The 19,886-nt window shown below is 40.7% G+C and overlaps 2 protein-coding genes across 8 annotated transcripts in view; both read right to left on the bottom strand.

The window, feature by feature from the left end:
- Nucleotides 1-15,716, bottom strand: part of numb (NUMB endocytic adaptor protein) — a 43,212-nt gene extending 27,496 nt beyond the window's left edge. For 5 of the 6 annotated variants that reach the window (XM_030718641.1, XM_030718645.1, XM_030718643.1 and 2 more), the window contains exon 1: nt 15,535-15,716. The gene's annotated coding sequence lies outside the window, so the exon portion shown is untranslated. Of the gene's footprint in view, nt 1-708; nt 788-15,534 lie in introns of all 6 variants that reach the window. The other variant, XM_030718642.1, reaches the window with a different exon arrangement.
- Nucleotides 15,717-18,921: 3,205 nt separating this feature from the next.
- Nucleotides 18,922-19,886, bottom strand: part of galnt16 (UDP-N-acetyl-alpha-D-galactosamine:polypeptide N-acetylgalactosaminyltransferase 16) — a 42,055-nt gene continuing 41,090 nt past the window's right edge. Inside the window, exon 15 of one of the 2 annotated variants that reach the window (XM_030718866.1) lies at nt 18,922-19,816. In XM_030718866.1, coding sequence (XP_030574726.1) covers nt 19,673-19,816 — 144 coding nt within the window. In that variant the 3' untranslated portion in view covers nt 18,922-19,672. The remainder of the gene's footprint in view (nt 19,817-19,886) is intronic. The other variant, XM_030718867.1, reaches the window with a different exon arrangement.

Genomic DNA, 19,886 nt, shown 5'->3' with positions numbered 1-19,886 from the left:
AAAAGAATAGCTCTGGAAAAGCTGCAGTGATGTGCCGAGAGAGGCTGCTGATTCAAAGTACTGGCCTGCAAGGAAGAGTTTGATGTAGAGTTTTGAGTGCCCCAACTTCATTAATCCTGGACCTTCTTTATGGCTGCTACAAACTCAATAGCTATCAACTTACGTGGCAGTCATGGAGCAATGTCTTTATGAAGCAGCTGTGAGTCTGTGCATCAGCTAACAAAGTGGCTGTTTGTATGTACGCTGGCTGACCTGAAAGAGCCACAGCTTTCATTCCCTTCAAATGAGAAGAATCAGAATAGTCTCTCTTTGTTGGAAACATGAGTTTTGTGTGAACTGTGGCACAGATGCTTAACCTTCTCACGGGGCGATCACTCAGAGCTAACTGCAACACGTTGTCCCCGACTCTGGAAGTGAACTCTTCTGGGAAACTTTGAGTAAACCTCTGAGCAAAAAAGCTACTCATAGAAGCCATGTTTACTTTTTCCCCTTGACATCACTCGCATTACACACACACACACACACACACACACACTGCAGCAGCACTTCAGAGAGCGAGGAAGCAGAAGAAGATGCACGCTGAAAATGGATGCACACAATGCTCATGAAAACACACTCTCCCAAGTTAGACAACCACAGCTTTCCAAGGCCCCAGAGCCAAAATAGCACTATTATTAAGCTTTGATATTCTTGAGATAAATAAAGTACCGTTAGTAGGGCTTCAGCAAGGTAGAGAAATCAGGCCAAATTGCATGCACTGGGTATCCTCCATGAGGACAGCACTGACCTGAGGACACACAGCCAATGTTACACATTTACTGGACTTCCAGAAAACAGTTAATACATGACCTATTAATCCTTTTTATGGTCGACTCACAACAAAAAATAGCAAGCCATGGCACATTTACTATGAGCCTCAGAGGAAGAGTGCTGATCTCAGATTTTTGTTTTATTTTTATGTTTTATCCCTGGGCTAAGACCATACCAATGAGATATCAATCTAATCCACCAGAACACTAGCTGACAAAAAGTGTTAGTGATTGACATTCTTCTTTTGATTTTGTGAAGCCGGTGCAAGGTCCTCGTGGATTAGTGACTTGTTGAAGTCCTGTGTGTCAACATACACTATACATAAGGCCACAGAAAATGTCAAGCTAGAGCACTGTCAGGGTCAAGAGAAGCTGAGAATTTAACCACAAACTGACAGGCCGTTTTGCCAAGAAGAATGGCTTGGTCTGCATCACATCAAATCCAGCACAGACAGACACTGTTTCTGTCAAGTTAAACAGGGGCGAGTGAGCCGGTTAGCATGCAGTGTGGGAACATAAAAACCGACACGCACCAGTGAGCACTTGATGTAGAGCTGCTGATTCAGAAGATTAAAATAAAATATCTTTTTAATGGTTAAGCAATGAATTAAAGGCAGTCTGTGTCTTTCAGGCAAGGATGCTGGTTTGATCAATCACAAGTCTCAGTTAAGATTCAGCTTTTTCTGCATATCAGCACCATCATGCCTAATTTAAAAAGCAGCAGGAAAGTGACAGTCTATAGTTGTTGTCTTTTTTGAAACACTGTAATTACTGCTGACCCACACAGACAGCTACCAACCCCCTGCTTCTAACTGTAAAAATGCTTTCAGCTTAACTGCCAGCCGACCATGCAGTTTAACTCCCAAGGAAGTGATCAGAAACACAAAACACACAATGAGCAGGAGTCAGTGGTTAAAAAATCTTTGGCCAGGTTTTGTAGCATGGCAAAACACCTGCAAAAGTATATTTGGCAACTCAGCTACATAATATACTATGGATTTAACTCTAACTTTGAAAGTTCAGTCACTGCTATTCACCTGGCCCTTCATTGATTAGTGGAATAAGCCATCCTTCCAGTGAATTTCCTATCCTGCAAACAGACCAGAACTCCAACATCTTGGACTACAGCTGGCGGTAGTACTTGTTCTGCATTTAAGATCCAGGCCACTCTGAGACAGTGGAGAACTGGATAAAGCAGTGCTGCAATGAGCACTGAGACTGCAGAACAGAAACAGGGCTAGTGATGTCAGCTGTTGAAGCCCAGGTGCAAAGGTGGAGAAGTTCACTGCAGAGACAAGTGATTCTATTAAATCCATTATTCATTTGTCACAAAGTATTTGGTTTTTAAGGTTAAAAGGAGTCTATATGCCTTGCTTTTAAATACATTTACAAAAACAAAATTGACCGCAACAAAGAGTGAGGGATGCAGGACTGGAAAAAGTCCCAGCATTTTGTTTGTTTCTATCATGGCTGGCACCGCATATAAAACACCAGGACACGACCGCATGGTAATTAACACATAATGAACCACACACAAGCATAAATGCCGGGAATGATGTAGGTCACTTACGTAGATTAAGTTGTAGGCTCTACAAAGATTCAATGCAGAAGTCTAAATCAAGCCTAACTGTGGTCACTCTTCTTATTTTCCTTGTAGTCTGCTTGTACTTCACCCCTCCCTTCAGTTAAGGTGACCTAAAGCCATATCTGCCTTACAGCTGCCAAATGACTCTGCTGTTTAAAAGAAGTTTTAATAACGGGGCGTTGACTTGCAGCAATGAAACTGGCCTAACAGCTGCAGGCAGATGATCAGTTAACAGGAACATTTATTGATTAAATGATCTGGCTATTATGGGGTCACATTCAAAAGAAGTAAGACAATTTAGGCATCAAAGTAAAACTACAAAGAACAAAAAATTATGCAGTGATCAGAGCCGATTAATGTGTTCCCCAAAAGAGCTTGTGAGTCAATCCAAGAGGAATTAAGCTTCATGGGGAATATTTTCTCTATCTTTTGTGTGGTGCAAAAACAGTAAGGGAAAGTTAAATTGAGCTGTCTGCAGCATTTAGAGAACCTGTTAGAATCTCCTGCCAATTGCTGGGGGTGACTAAAAGCTAGTCATTTTTGTCATTATCATTATTACAATCCGCTCTCTTGGTAAACAGTGATTATAAAGCCACCAGAAACATTTAACAGTAGCATTATGTTACTACATAGCATGCAAATGAACCTGTGCCTGTGGGCCTATATAAAAACTAAGCTGAGAAGCGATGTGGATGCAAGATGCAAAAAGAATGCAAACGAAAACATCTCTTTAACCCTATAACTCCGAGTGATTGCCGCTGAAGCGCCGGTTACCTGCCCTTACAAGCTACAAACAGCTTGTTAAGACATAACGTATCACCTGTTCGTTGACTGATCAAAGGAACTTTGGCTTTTTATCGTAACTCCGCGACCGTTTGTCCTACTGGAAAAATTCAAATGGTTCCTGAAAGCCCAAAAATTGCACTTCATGGCCATATGGGGTATTACGGTACTTGTTGCCGGAAGTCCGCGAATGGCGGAACTTTTGAAGTACATTGCGCCACGGCCGACGCCTTCAAGGTCATAGGGTAAACAATCAAGGTTAAAAACATCCTTATCCATTCTTCAGTTTAATCTAAGTGTCCAAAAGATCATTTAGGTTGGCAATCTGGGTGTAAATGGTGCCGAAAGCCTCACAGTTAGAAATGTGTCAGTATGTGTGTTCATTTTATTCACTGAGTGATGAAGGCCTGTCACTCTTCACTGCTCTCCCAATCATCATCTAGAGATGGCTGCAGGGGGAAGCACATTCTTCTGGGTCTTTCAAAACTGCACTGTTGGCTTTTGACATTCATGCACACACACACACATTCACTTTGACACGTTGTAATACATCATACACAGTGTTGAACATGTGTCACTGAGACATGCCCAAACACAAGCCCACAGGAAGGCTGAGAGCACCACACTCACAAGTGACGGAGTTGAAGGCAGAGAGCAATATCAGGAAAAAAAAAAAAAAAAAAAGGAAGGCAGCGGTGTGAAAAGGATATAAATGAAAGAGAAGGACAGGAGAGAGAAAGACATGCAAAAAATGACTGAGTCAATGTCATGTCAATAATATAACTGTTTATCACAACAGTGCTATTTGTAAATGGAAACATAGTGCCGTTGGTCAGTAGCTGTGTGTGTGTGTGTGTGTGTGTGTGTGTGTGTGTGTGTGTGTGTCAGTAGCAGTATTTGTCTAGCAGCAGGAGTGATGAGAGGATGGAGTGGAAGAGGAATTTCCTGCTGAGTGAACAGACATACAATCACTTCGCTGCCCCTTTGACCAGGCCAAGACACACAGGAACACACGCATCATCCAGTGGAAAAAAAACAAAATTACATACACGAGCACAAGTCATTTTATGGTTATCCATAAAATCAACCTGCCCTCCAGCTTGGCTGATCTAAGCAGAATGATGACAAACTAAGAATAAAAACTGACTTCTTTAAGGATGTGATTCTATAAACTACTGTTCACTGAGTTTCAAGAGAAAAGGCAGACTGATTCAAGCAGTCTGATGAGAATTGTACTGACGTCAGGAACCCAACCAAACAAGTCTTCTGAGCACGACCGCAAATGCACCTGTAGGAATTACTGCAGCTGTATGAGCTGCTCACTAATTTCTGGAATTCTCTGCACGTACGCCTTTGTATCCTAGTTGGGCTATTTGTCAAGTTGAGCATGACTGTAGAATACCAAATTACGCAACAGATTAAGGCAGACTGGCGGTGCTGCCGGGCTATTTACCTAGCAGATTTATGGTTTTTCTCAGACAGGGGTGGAGCAGAACTTCATTTCTAGAAAATGACACTAAGAGGTTGTACTTTAAATCTATGGCTATTCAGTGTATACTCTACTACTTAAGACTATACCGTGTTACTTAGCAGTATTATCTGAAGTCTGGAACTGTGCTGTGTTAGCCTCGTGGTTAACAGGAAACTGCCTCTGGAAGCACAAGGAAGGTTTCAATCTTGGTCAGTTTTATAAGTATGTGACTATAAGGCTCAAGGAAAGTCAGTAAGAATGAGTTTATGACAAGCTTTACACCAAAAGATTTTTTTAAATTTCATCGATACTAATGATTGTGTAAGAATGGCAAGACTGTACATCAATGGTACAGTTTTATTCCAGTGCCAGCAACTATTCAGCAGTCTACGCCTTCTTTTGCCCAAAATGGACTCGTTCACAAGCGTTGTCCAAAGATGAGGGCTGTAAAACAAACATAATAAATGATTTCACCATGTCCATTCGCACAGCCAACGCACCCAGGCAAACAAGCTCTTCTTCGGCAGCCAAAAACTGGAGACAAAAGCCAATTTACATTTTAGGATTGGACACCTTTTACAGGGAAATCATGCAAGACCATATTATAAATCATGTTTGATGGCTTAGTATGAGGATTGCATGGTTTTAGGTTTTCACACCAAAGAAAAAATAGGTGATGTCATTAACCACCACATACAGAAAAAAGACCAACACAATCAGTAGAAGAGAATCTAGAGTTCAGATGAACTGAAACTGTTAATGGCACATGACTGAGGTGTAGGTGTCACTAAGGGAAGCTGTGCCAAATCACACAGCTGGTGGATACAATGTGGACTGAGGGCTTGAACTTGACTTTCCAATATTAATTGATTTTGAGAAATTGAGCTGTACCCATCTTTCACCATTCATAAACTCTTATTAACAAGAAAGGAAGCAGTTTTATTTTTTTTGAAAGGGCAAGGAAAGGACAGCCCAGCACTGTCATGTCATATGAGAAAAGCAGGACTAATAATGGGTAGAGACATCAAGCCTTTCACTCTATGTCCATAGACAGAGTTGGACCAGCCAAGCAAGTAGAAAGACAGATGAACAGGCAAGTAGGCAAAAACTGCAGAGCTTCAGAGGATGGAAAATTACCAGGGCTCCACAATCAGCTGGGCACCTTTGATCAGCCAGAGCCCAGGCACCAATTACTGCCGGATAATCGGCAGCCCCTCAGAGGCTTGACGAGCTGCAGGCAGTGTGGGCACAACGGGTCAGTGACCACCAGGCAAAGGCCTGGTCAACAAGGCTCACAGAGCCAAAAGCTGATGGTGGCCCTTGCTGAAATGCTGCATGAAGGCGGCCAAACAGAGAAGCAGCACAGCGAAGGCATTGTTCCCCTCCTGTCGACTCAGCACACTGGCACTCTCACAAGCCAGACATCCCTCTCTGCAGACCGCTTAGTAGTGAAGGAACAGAGCTATGGTGTGGAGTGTGTGAACCTGCTACTGCACATGTCGTAGTTTTTCCACATACTGTCCCTGTGTCTGCGATGACACATACGTAACATACGCAGAACAAATGTGCACATGCATGCTGCTCAGACACCTGTCCCTGTAACTCTGTGGTAAACAAAACGCTGCAGTGCACAGGGCACCACGAGGTGCACAGTGATGCAACACACATGAAATGCGTTCCTCACTGCCTTCCTGCCCGATAACCCTTTCCTAAGCAGGAAAAAGGCCAACCGGCCTGTTCCTGACTTACTACATGTTATCTGAGAGGAATGTGGACTGACAAAGAAATTTAAATCAAACTAGCATTTCAAACACAATTGTTACATTTTTTCCTATCATTTACACTCATTCATACTTACTGATCAATGTAGAGCAGCAGTGATTTATAAACAATAAGACTTCACTTGAAGCAAAACATGATATTCAACTCATTAATAATTGACATCTTTACTGGGGAGTGTGCATTATCGATTAGGCTAGGCAACAGTGTTGGTTACTGTGCCGGCCCTCCCTTTACTGTCAATAATAAAGCAGCCTTAAACAGTTCATCTGACCACTACAACAATAACACCTGCAGTGCTGCAACAGAAGAACAACTCAGTTACACTATTGAACTTGAGTGTCTCATCTCTGATTCCTCTGCTTGCTCATAACATACTGTTATCTAACAAAAATCCCAGCAGCCAGTGGACTTTGGATGAGGCACACTGCAGTTATGCAACAGGCAGTGCCGGTAAAAGCGGACCCATATGGGCCAGAAGGAGCTTCCCTGTAAACCAAGAGTTAGAAGGAGAATTTGCTCACTAAGCAGCAACATCTGAGCATACGAGAGATGTTACACTGGAGGAAAAGAGCTTGTTTATGAGGCCATAAACCAGACAGCTTTAAGGAATTGTATCACTCTCATACTTGCAAGCTGATTTCAAAAGATCTTTCTTGGTCTTGATACCACAGCTGCACCTCATTTGGCATGTTAATTTATTATTTGGCTGTGTGTAAATGGATTTTCTGCAAAACTGGTATTTACATCAAATAAGGCAAGCCGGACCTCAGGAAAGCACCACTGCTTAGTGCTTTTTTCACACAAATATAACCAAGAATAAAATACAGCGTCATTTTATATACTTGTGATTTACATCACACATGTTAGTGCAAGCTTTCAATAGCTGTCCGTTTTCAATCAATGCTATGCTATGAACACAATAAAATAGCTACCGATTAAGATAACAAAAAGCAAACAGAATAATTGATTCTGGCTTTTATGTGTTGGATAATGTGTGAATGATAACACACCAAATCAATTAAGCCAACTTCCTCTGTACTGCAATACTACTATGGTTTAATATGCTTCTTTTGACTTGTGGATGCAAAGGGAATTCTTATCAAGTACAGCAAAACAAAAGGGGATTTTCAAATAAACCTAGAAACCAATAACATTGGCATCTATTAGATTTAAATGTATTAAAGTTGCAAGCAGTGATGATAGGGCCCTCGCACCTGGGGACATGTTGAGCTGTGATGCGGTCGAGCCGTGCTACGGTTCGTGGCTGCTACAATCAGGAGCGTTATGGGGTAGCCCAGTAGGCTACTTGGATGTTGTGTCATTCGGCCACTGAACATCTCCTACGCCCACTAGGTGGCATTGGCAAGTGCCCACTAATTACATGTCATGCTGCTGTATATAATGGCTGCACCCAACAATGAAAATGTCATGCTCTTGGGATGATAAGGAAATATACTGCTGATTTCCTCATCATTCCATGATTTCTCATCATCCTCAGTAGCAGGACCTCTACTGCTGATTTCCTGGTCCCACTAGGTGGCATTATGAGCATGTCCAGACTCACTCATCAAGCATGTGAAGTTTGGGACAGATTGGACAAAGTATATCAGAGATGTGACAATTTGGTGTCCTGTGGTGAATGATCGAAATTCGGCACACCGCCACAAACACGTCCTTTGACAAAAACCCAAAAGCTTCACAATTTAATATCATCAAGTTCTTTAGATTAAACTCACCAAATATCATGTTGATCTGATGAAATCAGTAGGAGAAGTGTTTAATATTCTACAAAACTTTCAACTACTGATGGCCCACTTGTCTAGATGATGTTGAGTGATTTTGGTCACACTAGGCTGAATGCCTGACACCTTTCATCAAGACAGAGGTGTGTGCCAAATTTCATGACTTTGAGCTCTCCAAGCTCATCTCCAAGCTCATCAAGGACTTCTTGTTTCATGGTGAATCAGCTTGCCACCAGGGTGTGCCGTTGAACGAAAACTCACAATTTTCACATTGAATCTTCATCAGGGTCTCATGTTTATTCAGATTACTTTTGAGGTTGATGGGGCAAAACTGAGAGGAGCAGTACATCAAAGTATAAATATGATATTTCCAGTTCCTACTAGGTGGCGTTCTAACAATTTCTGACTTTTGGCTTATTAATGTGTTCAGGGTGGGACTCTTATCAAACCACTAAGGTTTGGTGTGCTCGAGTTACAGCAATTTTGTGTTTCATGACAAAACATCAAATTTTGCCATGATGCCCAGGGCCACACCCTTTGACAAAAACTCACAGTTTTCACAATAATTCCAGACCAATTCCTTAAGGCTTTCCAGTCCAAATCTGAGATGGTTCCGCTTAACCACCTTTAAGCTGTACCTTAAAGTGTAAAACAATGACATTTACTGGTCCCACTAGGTGGCGCTGCAACTATCATTAACTAGTTTATATGGATGTGTTCAGCATCAGCTCCTTATCCTACTGGAGAAGTTTGGTCCAGATCAGATAATGTAAGTATGAACATTAAAACAGCAATAGCAAAAATCGCCTAATTAATTCAAAATAGCGGACTTCCTGTTGGGTGTAGGGCATCGTTTCCAACAGGATTTTTTGTGCGTCTTGACATGTTACATATTTGTACCAAATTTCATACATGTAGGTGAAACACAGCGTAGAGTCTCCTCTTTAGGTGACACTATAGAGACATTTTGGAAAGCCTATGTCTGAAACCATTAAAATACATAAATTTTCACCAAACCTAATGCATGTGCAAAATTTTATTAGTTTTTGAGCATGTTTAGACCCCCAAAAAGGCAATTCCTTTGACAAAAAAAGAGGGGGGAAAAAAAGAAAAGAAATGGAGCAGATAGAATAGGGCCTTTTCACTCTCAGCTAAGGCTCTAAAACATCATTAGATTCTGATGTACCTAAAGCACATGGAGCATATTTAGGCCGTTTAGGTGCTACACTGTAAATGTATATCTAATGTACATTTTTTTTCTATTTTGTATGCAGGGAGGTTTTTTGTTCTGTGAAACCAACTTTGAACATTTTGTTGGGTCATCTTGCTTTTACTGCTGTATCATCCGGCAACCACTGCGGTGGTTACCAGGAAACCGGTTCCACAGCAACATTGATACATCATGGTGACGAGAGGAGGCGGGGCCAAGAAAATCCATGACTATAATACAGATTAGATAAAACTATACTGAAAGCTGCCTGCAGATGGTCACAGTGTGTAAGGGAATGGTGTAACTGTCACCCATGCTATGGACAAGCAGTCATTTGACATAAACACAGACACATACACACATATCACTTAGTGTTAAAACAAGTAGTAATTATACCAACCGCACTCTGAGTTCACGTAGTGCACACACAGGAACTGAGAAACGGGATGCAGAGAGGTGGTTTAACAAGATCAATACCGAAACCTGATTCTGCGTCAGAATCTTTAGTCATGTTATAGCAGCTGTAATCTTCGCTTAAGTTGCTAGTGAATTTCCTGCTATAGGACTAGATATACACTTTTGCAATAGCTCATAGTAAACATGGTTAGAAAGTCAAATAATGAGGTCAGTGTGTCTGAACTCCTGAAGCACAGGCTTCAGACTGCTCAAAAAACTCCGTTTCAGGCAGTTTTTATTTCTCTTAGCCCTGTATGATGTCAAGGGGAGAAGTATTACCCAATATGGCAATGTCCGTGCAAAGCTCTGGCTGTGAGCACAGTAACTCTACCCACCTGTTGTTGAAATCTTTTATCTGAGAGGGGCAGATAATCAGAAGAAGGGAGGATGCCTTATAGGCAGGGTGGAAGGGAGCTAAAACAGCTTGTTTCAAACAGTTACATGAACTGAGGAGCTGCACCAAGGCCCGGTACAAAATTAATAAGGATTATTTTGAACTGTAAAGCTACATTACTTGAAGAATTAAAAATATAGACCTGGAAATGAGCATAAGAGTCCCCTTTAACAGGCAAGTAATATCGACATCTAGAAAAGATCACAAATATAAAAAACTCCTGAAACCCAGATTGAAACCACTTCCAGTGGCTATTTTTATACCTTATTCAGTGTCATTGTGGCCTACTGCTAACATTTTGGTCATTGCTGTTTTCTTTTAGAAATAAATGTCTCTTAGTGAAACAACAAGCACCAAAGCAAAAATGCTTAGACATCTTAGCACACTTAACTAGAACTGGTTACTCCCAACCTGTGAGATACACTAGTGGTCACTCCATTCTAGGACACTCATAATTAAAGCAGAGATCAGAGGGCTGAATAAAGCATGAGCTGTTCTAGTCCAGAAGGCTCAGGTATCACCATTATAGGGGCCTAGAGCGAGACAAAAGGAGTCCCTGAGCCCCATACTATATCTAGGGAGGAGTCACACAGACACTAACCTGAAAGGCAACTCCTTGCATACAGTGATGCACCCCCAACCCTCCTGGCCCTAATCCACAGTTTCAACAGCCAGGGCAAAATGAGGAGCTCAAAGCCCTTTGGACCTAATTACAAGCTAAAGATATTGTCCCTAATGGGGACACTTAAAGAACTGAGTTCAAAGCAGTAAAAAAAAAAAAAAAAAACATCTAAGGCCCCACCTTACACTGTTATATTTTCACTTTCTTAAAGGAGTGCTAACAAAGCCAAATGCTGCCACTAAGAAAGAGCCTACAGATACAAATAGTGCACAATTTGCATAAAACAGGTTGAATTACACTATTTAAAACCAGACTAGAAATATGATTTTTTTAAAAAGCCACAAGAATTTAAAACACTTTATCTTTTAACATGTAGCAATACTGAGAATTCTCAGTTGCGCTAATACAGTTATTTCTCTAAGTGATGGGAAATTACTTTTTTGCCTCTTGAGCAACACAGGTACATTTGATTACAATAATTTGGTTACAATACAAAAAATCACATTACTGAAACTAGGATTTGCATGTGGTGTGCATGTAAACATACTTTAAAATGCTTATTTGCCTTGATTTTCTATTTATTTCTTTACAATCTGGAAAAGATTTTCCCGAGCAGCTGATTTGTGTGAAAATGTCTTGAATTGTCCTGCGTTAGAAGACAACACTGCTTACCAACAAACACTGCTAAACACAGAAGTTCAAATAAACTCCACACAACCTATTTTAGGCTACTTATGTTGAAATGGGGTCAGCGGCACATTTGAGATCCTGCTTCTAAAAACTCCCTTCTGATTAAATCCTCTCAGAGTGTCTTTGCTGGATCTAGTCCAGTAGAGAATATGAAGCTACAAAGTGCAGACAGTGTAACAATTCAAAGGCATCAAATGTCACATGCACCTGGATGTTAACCCAGGGGGGACGGGCATTAAAATACAAACTTCCTCTTTGGTTCCATTCATTATATGGGTCAGTTTCTCTGTGCTTATTCAAAGCAGAAGAGTTTCCTTTGGCGGATTTTATTCATCTTCAGACACACTGTCCAAATAGGGTTTATAAATAAAAACTTCCAGACTGCAAGCAGCATTCTTCGTGAGCAGCATTCTGACACTTGTAAAACAGGAGGGCGTCAAAACACATCTCACTATAACGTTTGATGTTAATGACAGTTTTCTCTGCATTGTCATGTCATAATCTCGCACATCTACATCATCAAAAGACCCACGCATCTGGATTACATTCTCACTTCTGACGAGAAATAACTTGGAAGAGAATCAGGTTTTCTTAAGGAATCTTGGTTGAGATGAGTTTACATACCTCGCATTCCCACAGATTTAATAAGTAAACATCTGAGCATTTTATTTAATCACTTCACCGCTTCTAGCAAGCATCGGTGTTGACAAAAACCCCTGAAACTGGCTCAGATGACATGCATATCGCCCTGATCCAGACTGTTTGACGAGAACACGAAAACAAAAACCCAAAGAGGCCTATCTGCCGTTTCAGTCATCTCTTATTGATCGAGGTAACACTGGAGTGACCGCTAAGCTGAGAGTGGCATTCACTCTGATTTCACCACGAGCAGCAAGGAGTTCAACTATCACTCTGCTATCAGGGTGCTATCAGGATAAAGCCTTTAGAGTGCATCGTCATCACAGCAAATTTATCTACCTGCGGTTGCATCACTACTCAGTATTCACATGTACGGCTCACTGCCAAGTGAAGGTCCCGCCTTTGAGAAGAGAACAAAATGCTGAGAGTTAACGCTAGATTCTCCCACAGAGTGAATCACAAAGCTCAGGACAGAGACTTGCTCCTGCATTCTCCTCCTCTCTCAAACAGCTGACAGGCTTACACAGTAGGTTCGGTGGCAGGTAGCCAACACTGCCTCCCTCATCCTGTGAGATGAGCTAAGCCGTTTCTTTCAAAATTTGGAGGAAAAAAAACTCTTCTCTATTTGTAAGGGCGAGACATCAAAGTCCCTTTAAAAAAAAAAACATAACGAGGTTTTTCATGGCTCAAAATGAGCCGTTAGAGGCTGCTATATAAGCACAAAAGGGTCTACATGAGCTGACCCTACAAAAGTCTTTAACTGTATTTTAAGGTTGAGTAATTTAGACACCACAAGCAAAAATATTGATAAAAATCAGAGTCCTGGTGATTTGTAGGATGAAGGCTAAATTCTCTTTGGTGGGTGCATGCAGGAGAAGTCCTGCATCAGAGCTGGCATCAAAACAAGCTGCAACTATCTGCTTGTTACTAGCCTACCACTAGGGATGGATAACATTAATGGCACTACGTCTCTTTCCGAAACTGCTTATTGCTTTTGGTTTTTTAAGGGTTTTTGCAAATTAATAACATTAACAACAATTAATTAAGACTACCTTTTTTTCTCTAAGAATTAATCTGTATATCCATCTAGTCCAATACCATTGTTAAAAATATCAATTTGGCAGATATTTTTTGATAGTTTGCTTTGTTTTTCTTTACTACCCCCTTTTTCCATTATATTAAAAAAAAAAATCCACTTATCTATTTCAGCTCTTTAACACACTATCATTAAACATTTACCCTGTGCAAAACTGACGTGACACAACAGGTAAACATCCCCTGCTATCAGTGAATGTCACCTTCCTTGCAGATAGGCTGATAGCAGTCAACAGCCGAGTGCGTGTGCACTCCTAATGTGCTCTACGCTCACTTTATTAGGTGCACCTGATAAACTGCTTGTTAATGCAAATAGCTAATCAGCCAATCACGTGGCAGCAATTCAGTGCATTTTGGGTATGCAGACATGGTCAAGAGGACCTGCTGAAATTCAAACATCAGAATGGGGACTAAAGGTGAACATGTCTGAGTGTACAACACCATGAAGCAGATGGGCTACAGCAGCAGAAGACCACATTGGGTGCCACTCCTGTCAGTTAAGAACAGGAAATTGAGGCTATAGTTTGCTCACCAAAATTGAACAACAGAAGACTAGAAGAGGGTTTTCTGGTCTAATGAGTCTTGATTTCTGTTATGACATTTGGATGGTAGAGTCAGAATTTGGCATAAATAATATTCAGTTAAGGTTGTTGGTGGTGTAATGGTGAGGTGGATCTTTTCTTGGCACACTTTGGCCCCCTTAGTACCAACTGATCATCATTTAAATGCCACAATATTCCTGAGTATTACTGCTGACCATGTCCATCCTTTCATGGCCACAGAGTACCCATCTTCTGATGGCTGATACCAGCAGGCCAATATGCAATGTCACAAAGCTGAAAGCATTTCAAATTGGGTTCTGGAACATGACAATGAGCTCACTGTACTCAAATGGCCTCCACAGTCACCAGATCTCAATCCAAGAGAGCACCTTTGAGATGTGGTGGGATGGGAGAGTCACATCATGGATGTGCAGCCAACAAACCTGCAGCAACAGTGTGATGCTTATTGTGTCAGTATGAACCAATATCTCTGAGGAATGTTTCCAGCAAACTGTTGAATATGTGCCACAGAGAATTAAGGCAGTTCTGAAGGCAAAGGGGGCAAACCTGGTACTAGCAAGGTGTATCTATGTATATAAAATGGCAAAAAAAAAAAAATTAGCACTGTTATGAATGAAAACACTACATCCACCACTGCTCTGAGCACTCTGAAACTGAGTGAGTACTGCAAGTAGAATAAAATAAGCAATACGAGATGAATATTTGGAACGCTTTTAACTATATTCTGATATTTACAGTCAGATTTCAGCACCTCTATTGGAGACCAATCAGGGCCTTGCACCAGTGTTTTCCAAACAAAAACAAATAACTCATCCTGTGTATTATTTCAGGTCACAAACTCCACTGCTGCTCCAATAATAAAATGACTAATGAGAGAATCCAAATAGAATTACTGTCCAATAAACAGGATGTTTTAACTGTCTGGCTGTGCTGCTGAGGGCATTGCACAATAAATCATGTAGTTATCTTTGTAAAGTCTGCATGTGGACGGTAATCTGACCACTGATGTTTATCTGATCATGAATGGTTAGACCTCTTGAGTTCTCTCTTGCTAGAAAAAAAAAATCCAGCTGCCATATAAGACACATTATCACACTTCAGAAATATTCAAAGTGCTAAGACTGTGAGTCACAGTCTATATCTTCATGGTAATCAACCTGTCTGGACGGCTGAGTGTTAAGAAAACCCATCTTGTGACAGGACATATTTTTTGGCAAACTTGCCAAGTCACTAAACTGAGCTGCCAATGAATACCATTAGTAAGGATGGTATTACACAAGGGATCCGCGTGACAGCGTCTAAATAAATTTCGTGACAAACTGTCTGCTAAGAGCAAGCTATACGATGAGTTTAGGTCATTTTGCTGAATAACGTCCATCCCCCTAAAGTTATCCAGGTAACTTGAGTATCGTTAGCTACTTAACTAATGTTAGCTATACCTCTTACACCCCTTAGCTTATTCGTCAAGACAGAAGCAGACCTTTTCCAACAGGTGATAGAGATGTTAGATATCTTAACATCTTCTGTTTTGCTCCAGCTTGTATTATTTGTGGGGTTAGCAAGCGAGCTAAGCGCCGTGTTAATGGGAGCTGCCATAGCTGCGTGTGCCGCATCCGAAAAGCACAAGCTAGTGCTGCTTAGCTCGGAGGGCTAACAAGCTTATCAAAGTGCACACAGGACGCTTTCAGCCTACCTGCGATCACTACTGCGACCCAGAAGATGCTCCGTGTATGCCGTCACCAGTGTATCACGAGCCGTGCCGTGCCGAAATAATTCAAATTCCACAGAAAGTGTCGGGAGAGACGCTCGCAGTCCAATCGCTTCAGCCACCGCCGCTGAATGGCTGCTACTCGGAGCCTCAATCAAACTTCCTCCTTAGCAACGGACCGCCTCCGCGCGACCCCATTGGCCGGCGCGTGTATATCGCAGGTGATCGATGGTCGATAGTGCAACCTGGATCGAACCTGAGTTTCACTCTTTACGCTGCATGTCTTGTAAAAGGCGTGAAAAGTGACCGTGAGATACCCCAGCTTCTCTCTACATCTGCAAAATACATACATGCAAATAATCTGACCTAAAGATTGTGTGATAAAAATGTTTCTCATAGATTATTATTACAAACATACTGAGTTGTAAGCTGCACTTTACCTTTGCATTTCGTTAGCGTGAGGCTTATTTTTCTTATCTAAGAATACATTGATGCTTTTAATGCTCATTATGTTGATTATTTGTATCCTATATATATATATATATATATATATATATATATATATATATATATATATATATATATATATATATATATATGTGTGAAAAACTCTCACATTTTCCCCTGAAATTTAGGAAAGTTGAGGTATAATAGTAATCTATGTAAAGCACCACAATAAATGTTAAGTGCCACTACTTATAATGAGCACCCTCATTATAAATTCATTGTCTAGATTATATGCAAATATAACCCTGTCAGTGAGGTCACTCCTGAAACAAAAAAATATAGGGCCCAGTTACATCACTTAATGTTATCCCAAATTGCACCAAAATCATCCTTCCTGTGTAGGCCATGTTATTGTTTCCGGTGCCCCCACTTTATAAATAAATTAATAATAACAATAAAAAAGACGTTTAAATGAGTTGAAGCTTGTTTCTTGTCATGTGCATCCAGCTGAAGGCTCCCTCTATTCCTTCTGTCTCTGCTGACCCTTTGAAAAGGCCACAAGTTTATCAGCATTAAGCTGCATTCCTCACATACCTTTAAACCCTACTAAGCTGCAGTGTAGCATGTATTGTGTCCTCAAAGGTTATGAAACCAACAAGGAGGGGGGGACAAAACAAAAAAAAAAACCTTTGGTTCACAAAGTTGTCAAGCCTGTTAAGCAGCCCTGTAACTTTATTAATGTTCACAGTGTCCCTGCAGTGACCTCCTGTCTCAAACACATTATCATTGTCTCGCTTTTTCCTTGATTATCTAAACTCTTCGAGGCACTTTTTTAAAATTATTATTATAATTTTAATTCATTTTATTTTATATTTATATTGAAGAAATTTACCAAGGTTAAAACAAAATAGTTAGCATATCATGCCCCCTGGTGGTCACTTTGTGTAATTAATAAAATTATTGAATGGTTTCAGTGATGCAGTCGTGTATTTATACATTTTCCCACTTATTGCGTTGCCTAATTGTAATTACGTGATAGGGGAGTCCTAATTATTTCAACTCATGTCCCTTATTTCCAAATTGAATGCACTCTTAACTATTGAAAAGCCACTCACGTTTGTGATGAATAAGAAACAAGCTCGACAATATAGACATTTCAATAAGTTTCCGCGGTAAACATTGGCAAAAATAAGTTAACCTATTATGAAACAAAATGCGGCAAATTGACATAGCCGTCACTGTCTTTTCAGGGCACCTTTGCTATTTTTTTTTTTTTTTTCATGTTCAAATTTAATCTGAGCTTAGGCCAGATTCATCAAAAATACCTGTTTTCATGCAAAGGGGCCTTAATTAATAAGAATAACTAATGCACTGTGACAATGGTGAATAATTCCAGGGTAGCTAAGCCAAGGTACCACTGAAGTTAGTAAACTGTTCACTTAATTATTTTTACCTGTACACTCTTGTGCAATTGCTTTGGTCAGTTTAACACGACGTGCAGTCTTAACTGGTTTTAAATTAAATTAAAACTTTCGATATGACAGTTGAGGGGATCGCTCATTAGGACTTGTCTTCTGGGGAATATGAAAATGTGCCAAATATTATACCACATCACATAATACAAGCTGAAATATTTCATACTTGTCCCAAGTAACAGATTAATGGACTAATCTATGGAAACTGTCTGCATTTGAAGCACTCCATTAAACTATTTGGATATTTGCTGTATATTTAAACATACAATTCAAATAAGTGTCTCAAACATAGTTGTTATGGCCCTAGCAGGGCCTGCTTTTTTTTTTTTTTTGTTACCTAATGGCTGTGGCTTGCTCTTTCTCCCACTTTAGGTGCCACCCTTTTTGTACAGCTGGCTCAACTTGGCAATTAAGCTGGTGTACTTAAGGCCAGAGAGAGGTGCTCTCCAGGGTCACAGATTGCCAGAGAGTTGTTGTGATGTTTGCTCGTGAGTGTGACGTGTTGTGGTTGTTTACACCTGCTCTGTGAAGAGGAGGGTGTTTGGGGCCTTTTGACTTACTGTTGATTTGGTGACTAACTTTGGGGGGGGGGGGTTCTTTTGAAGGTGATAGCAGCCTGCCCATCTCATTTAGTTAAACCATTTATAAAAAAGTTTTGCCAACCTTTTTGTCAACCTGGACACTTTTTGTTGCTTCCCCATACCCCCTGGACTCTTTAGGGCAGTGGTTCTCAAATCCAGGCCTCGTGGGCCAGAGTCCTGCAGGTTTTAGATGTCAAATATACCTGAGTCAAATATAGAAGTCATTAGCAGAACTCTGGAGAACTTGACTGCATATTGAGAAGGTAATTCAGCCATTTGATTCAGGTGTGTTGGATCAGGGACACATCTAAAACCTGCAGGACACTGGGCCACGAGGCCTGGGTTTGAGAACCACTGCTTTAGGGGAAAGGAACAATAATGCACGTTAAAGTGGACCTACTATGCTTTCTGGCACGTACTGTTACATTGGTGGAGGCTCATATTCAAATGGTTAAACTTTCAAATAAACCTGTATGATGTCAAGGAGAGGGAATAGCCTTAATTTGGTTATATGCCCACTGCTTGCCTGGGGCAACCAATCAAAAGAAAGATGGCTTAAAAGGAGGTTGGCCTTAAATGGAGAGGAATTAAACCTACCGTTTGGCCACATTAAGGAATAAAAGGATTCTTTTTAACTGTGAATCATGCAAAGTTACTCTAGTAGATTCCAAGAATTAAAAATGAACTTGGACATGAGTATAACAGGCCCCATTTAAATATTCAGATGCCAATTATATCAATTATGAACTAGAATGCAAACATGTATTTTGCAATATACAATGCAGCAAAGAGTTTTTGCTGTTAAAAAATGATGAAGAGTGGTAATAGTGCAATATTCCAGTTTATTTTACAAATGATCACAACAGCAATTTCTTCATTACCACATTTTATTTTTTCAAACAACATATAGAGAACTTTACACAAAACAAGCCATTACCTGCTTTAAATATTTACATAAAACTTTGTAGAGACAGAGAGGAAAAAGAAAAAACATTCTTTGGGTCTGACCATGCAAAACAATAAATAATCTTCCTGACAGTGCTTTGCATGGTGCTTTCAAGCCTGCCATTCAGCAATAAGAAAAAAAAATCTCAGATTTTAGTTGATTACACATACATGTAAAGCTGCCCCGGTCCACACAGTCATCAGACATGCTTCAACGCCCCAACAACCTCAAGACTCATAGTGGGTCAGGTGCAGGTCAGCATATTAGCAACAGTACATTATGCACTCTTTCTTTTTGAAATAATCTTCACTATTCCAGATTTAAGCAACCTGGGGACCAGGATAGATACAGAAATTAAAAAGTGGGATGTGCGACAGTTTTCTGTGAAAAGCTTAGATTACGTAGAAGAACTAAAGCATCCCGGAAGGATGAAGCACTGTACACAGAAGACCTTAGATGTTTTCTTCAACAAGGTCTTAAAATGTTTTCAGCGGCGCTCGTGTCTTCAACACACAATGAGCAGGAGCTAGAAGTTGACTTCACGACAGTAGAGTTCTCACTCCTTTTATCCCTCAGCAAGGCGACAAACAGTGTGCAGACGTGATACCCCAATTCCTTCTGCAGGCTGGGTCCAGAATCTGCTCCTCCCTCTCCCTCTTCCCATTTGCTGTGGCTCAGGTAATGACTTGTGGCTCCCAGGACTGGCTGGCCATCTGGGGGCGACACTGTGAAATGACTGGAGGTCCCGTTGGGGTCTGACTATCCAGGCAGAGGCCACTGACCATGTGCTGCAGAGCTGTGCCTTTTGGCTTCCACTTCTGGAAAGGCAAAAAAAAAAAAGACAAGAAAATGATTAATACTGTAAATTCATCCCGGTTAGTTAGCACA

Source organism: Archocentrus centrarchus, chromosome 22 (genome assembly GCF_007364275.1).
Source record: "Archocentrus centrarchus isolate MPI-CPG fArcCen1 chromosome 22, fArcCen1, whole genome shotgun sequence".
Taxonomy (NCBI): Eukaryota; Metazoa; Chordata; class Actinopteri; order Cichliformes; family Cichlidae; genus Archocentrus; species Archocentrus centrarchus.
This window is presented reverse-complemented; position numbering and strand designations above follow the sequence as displayed.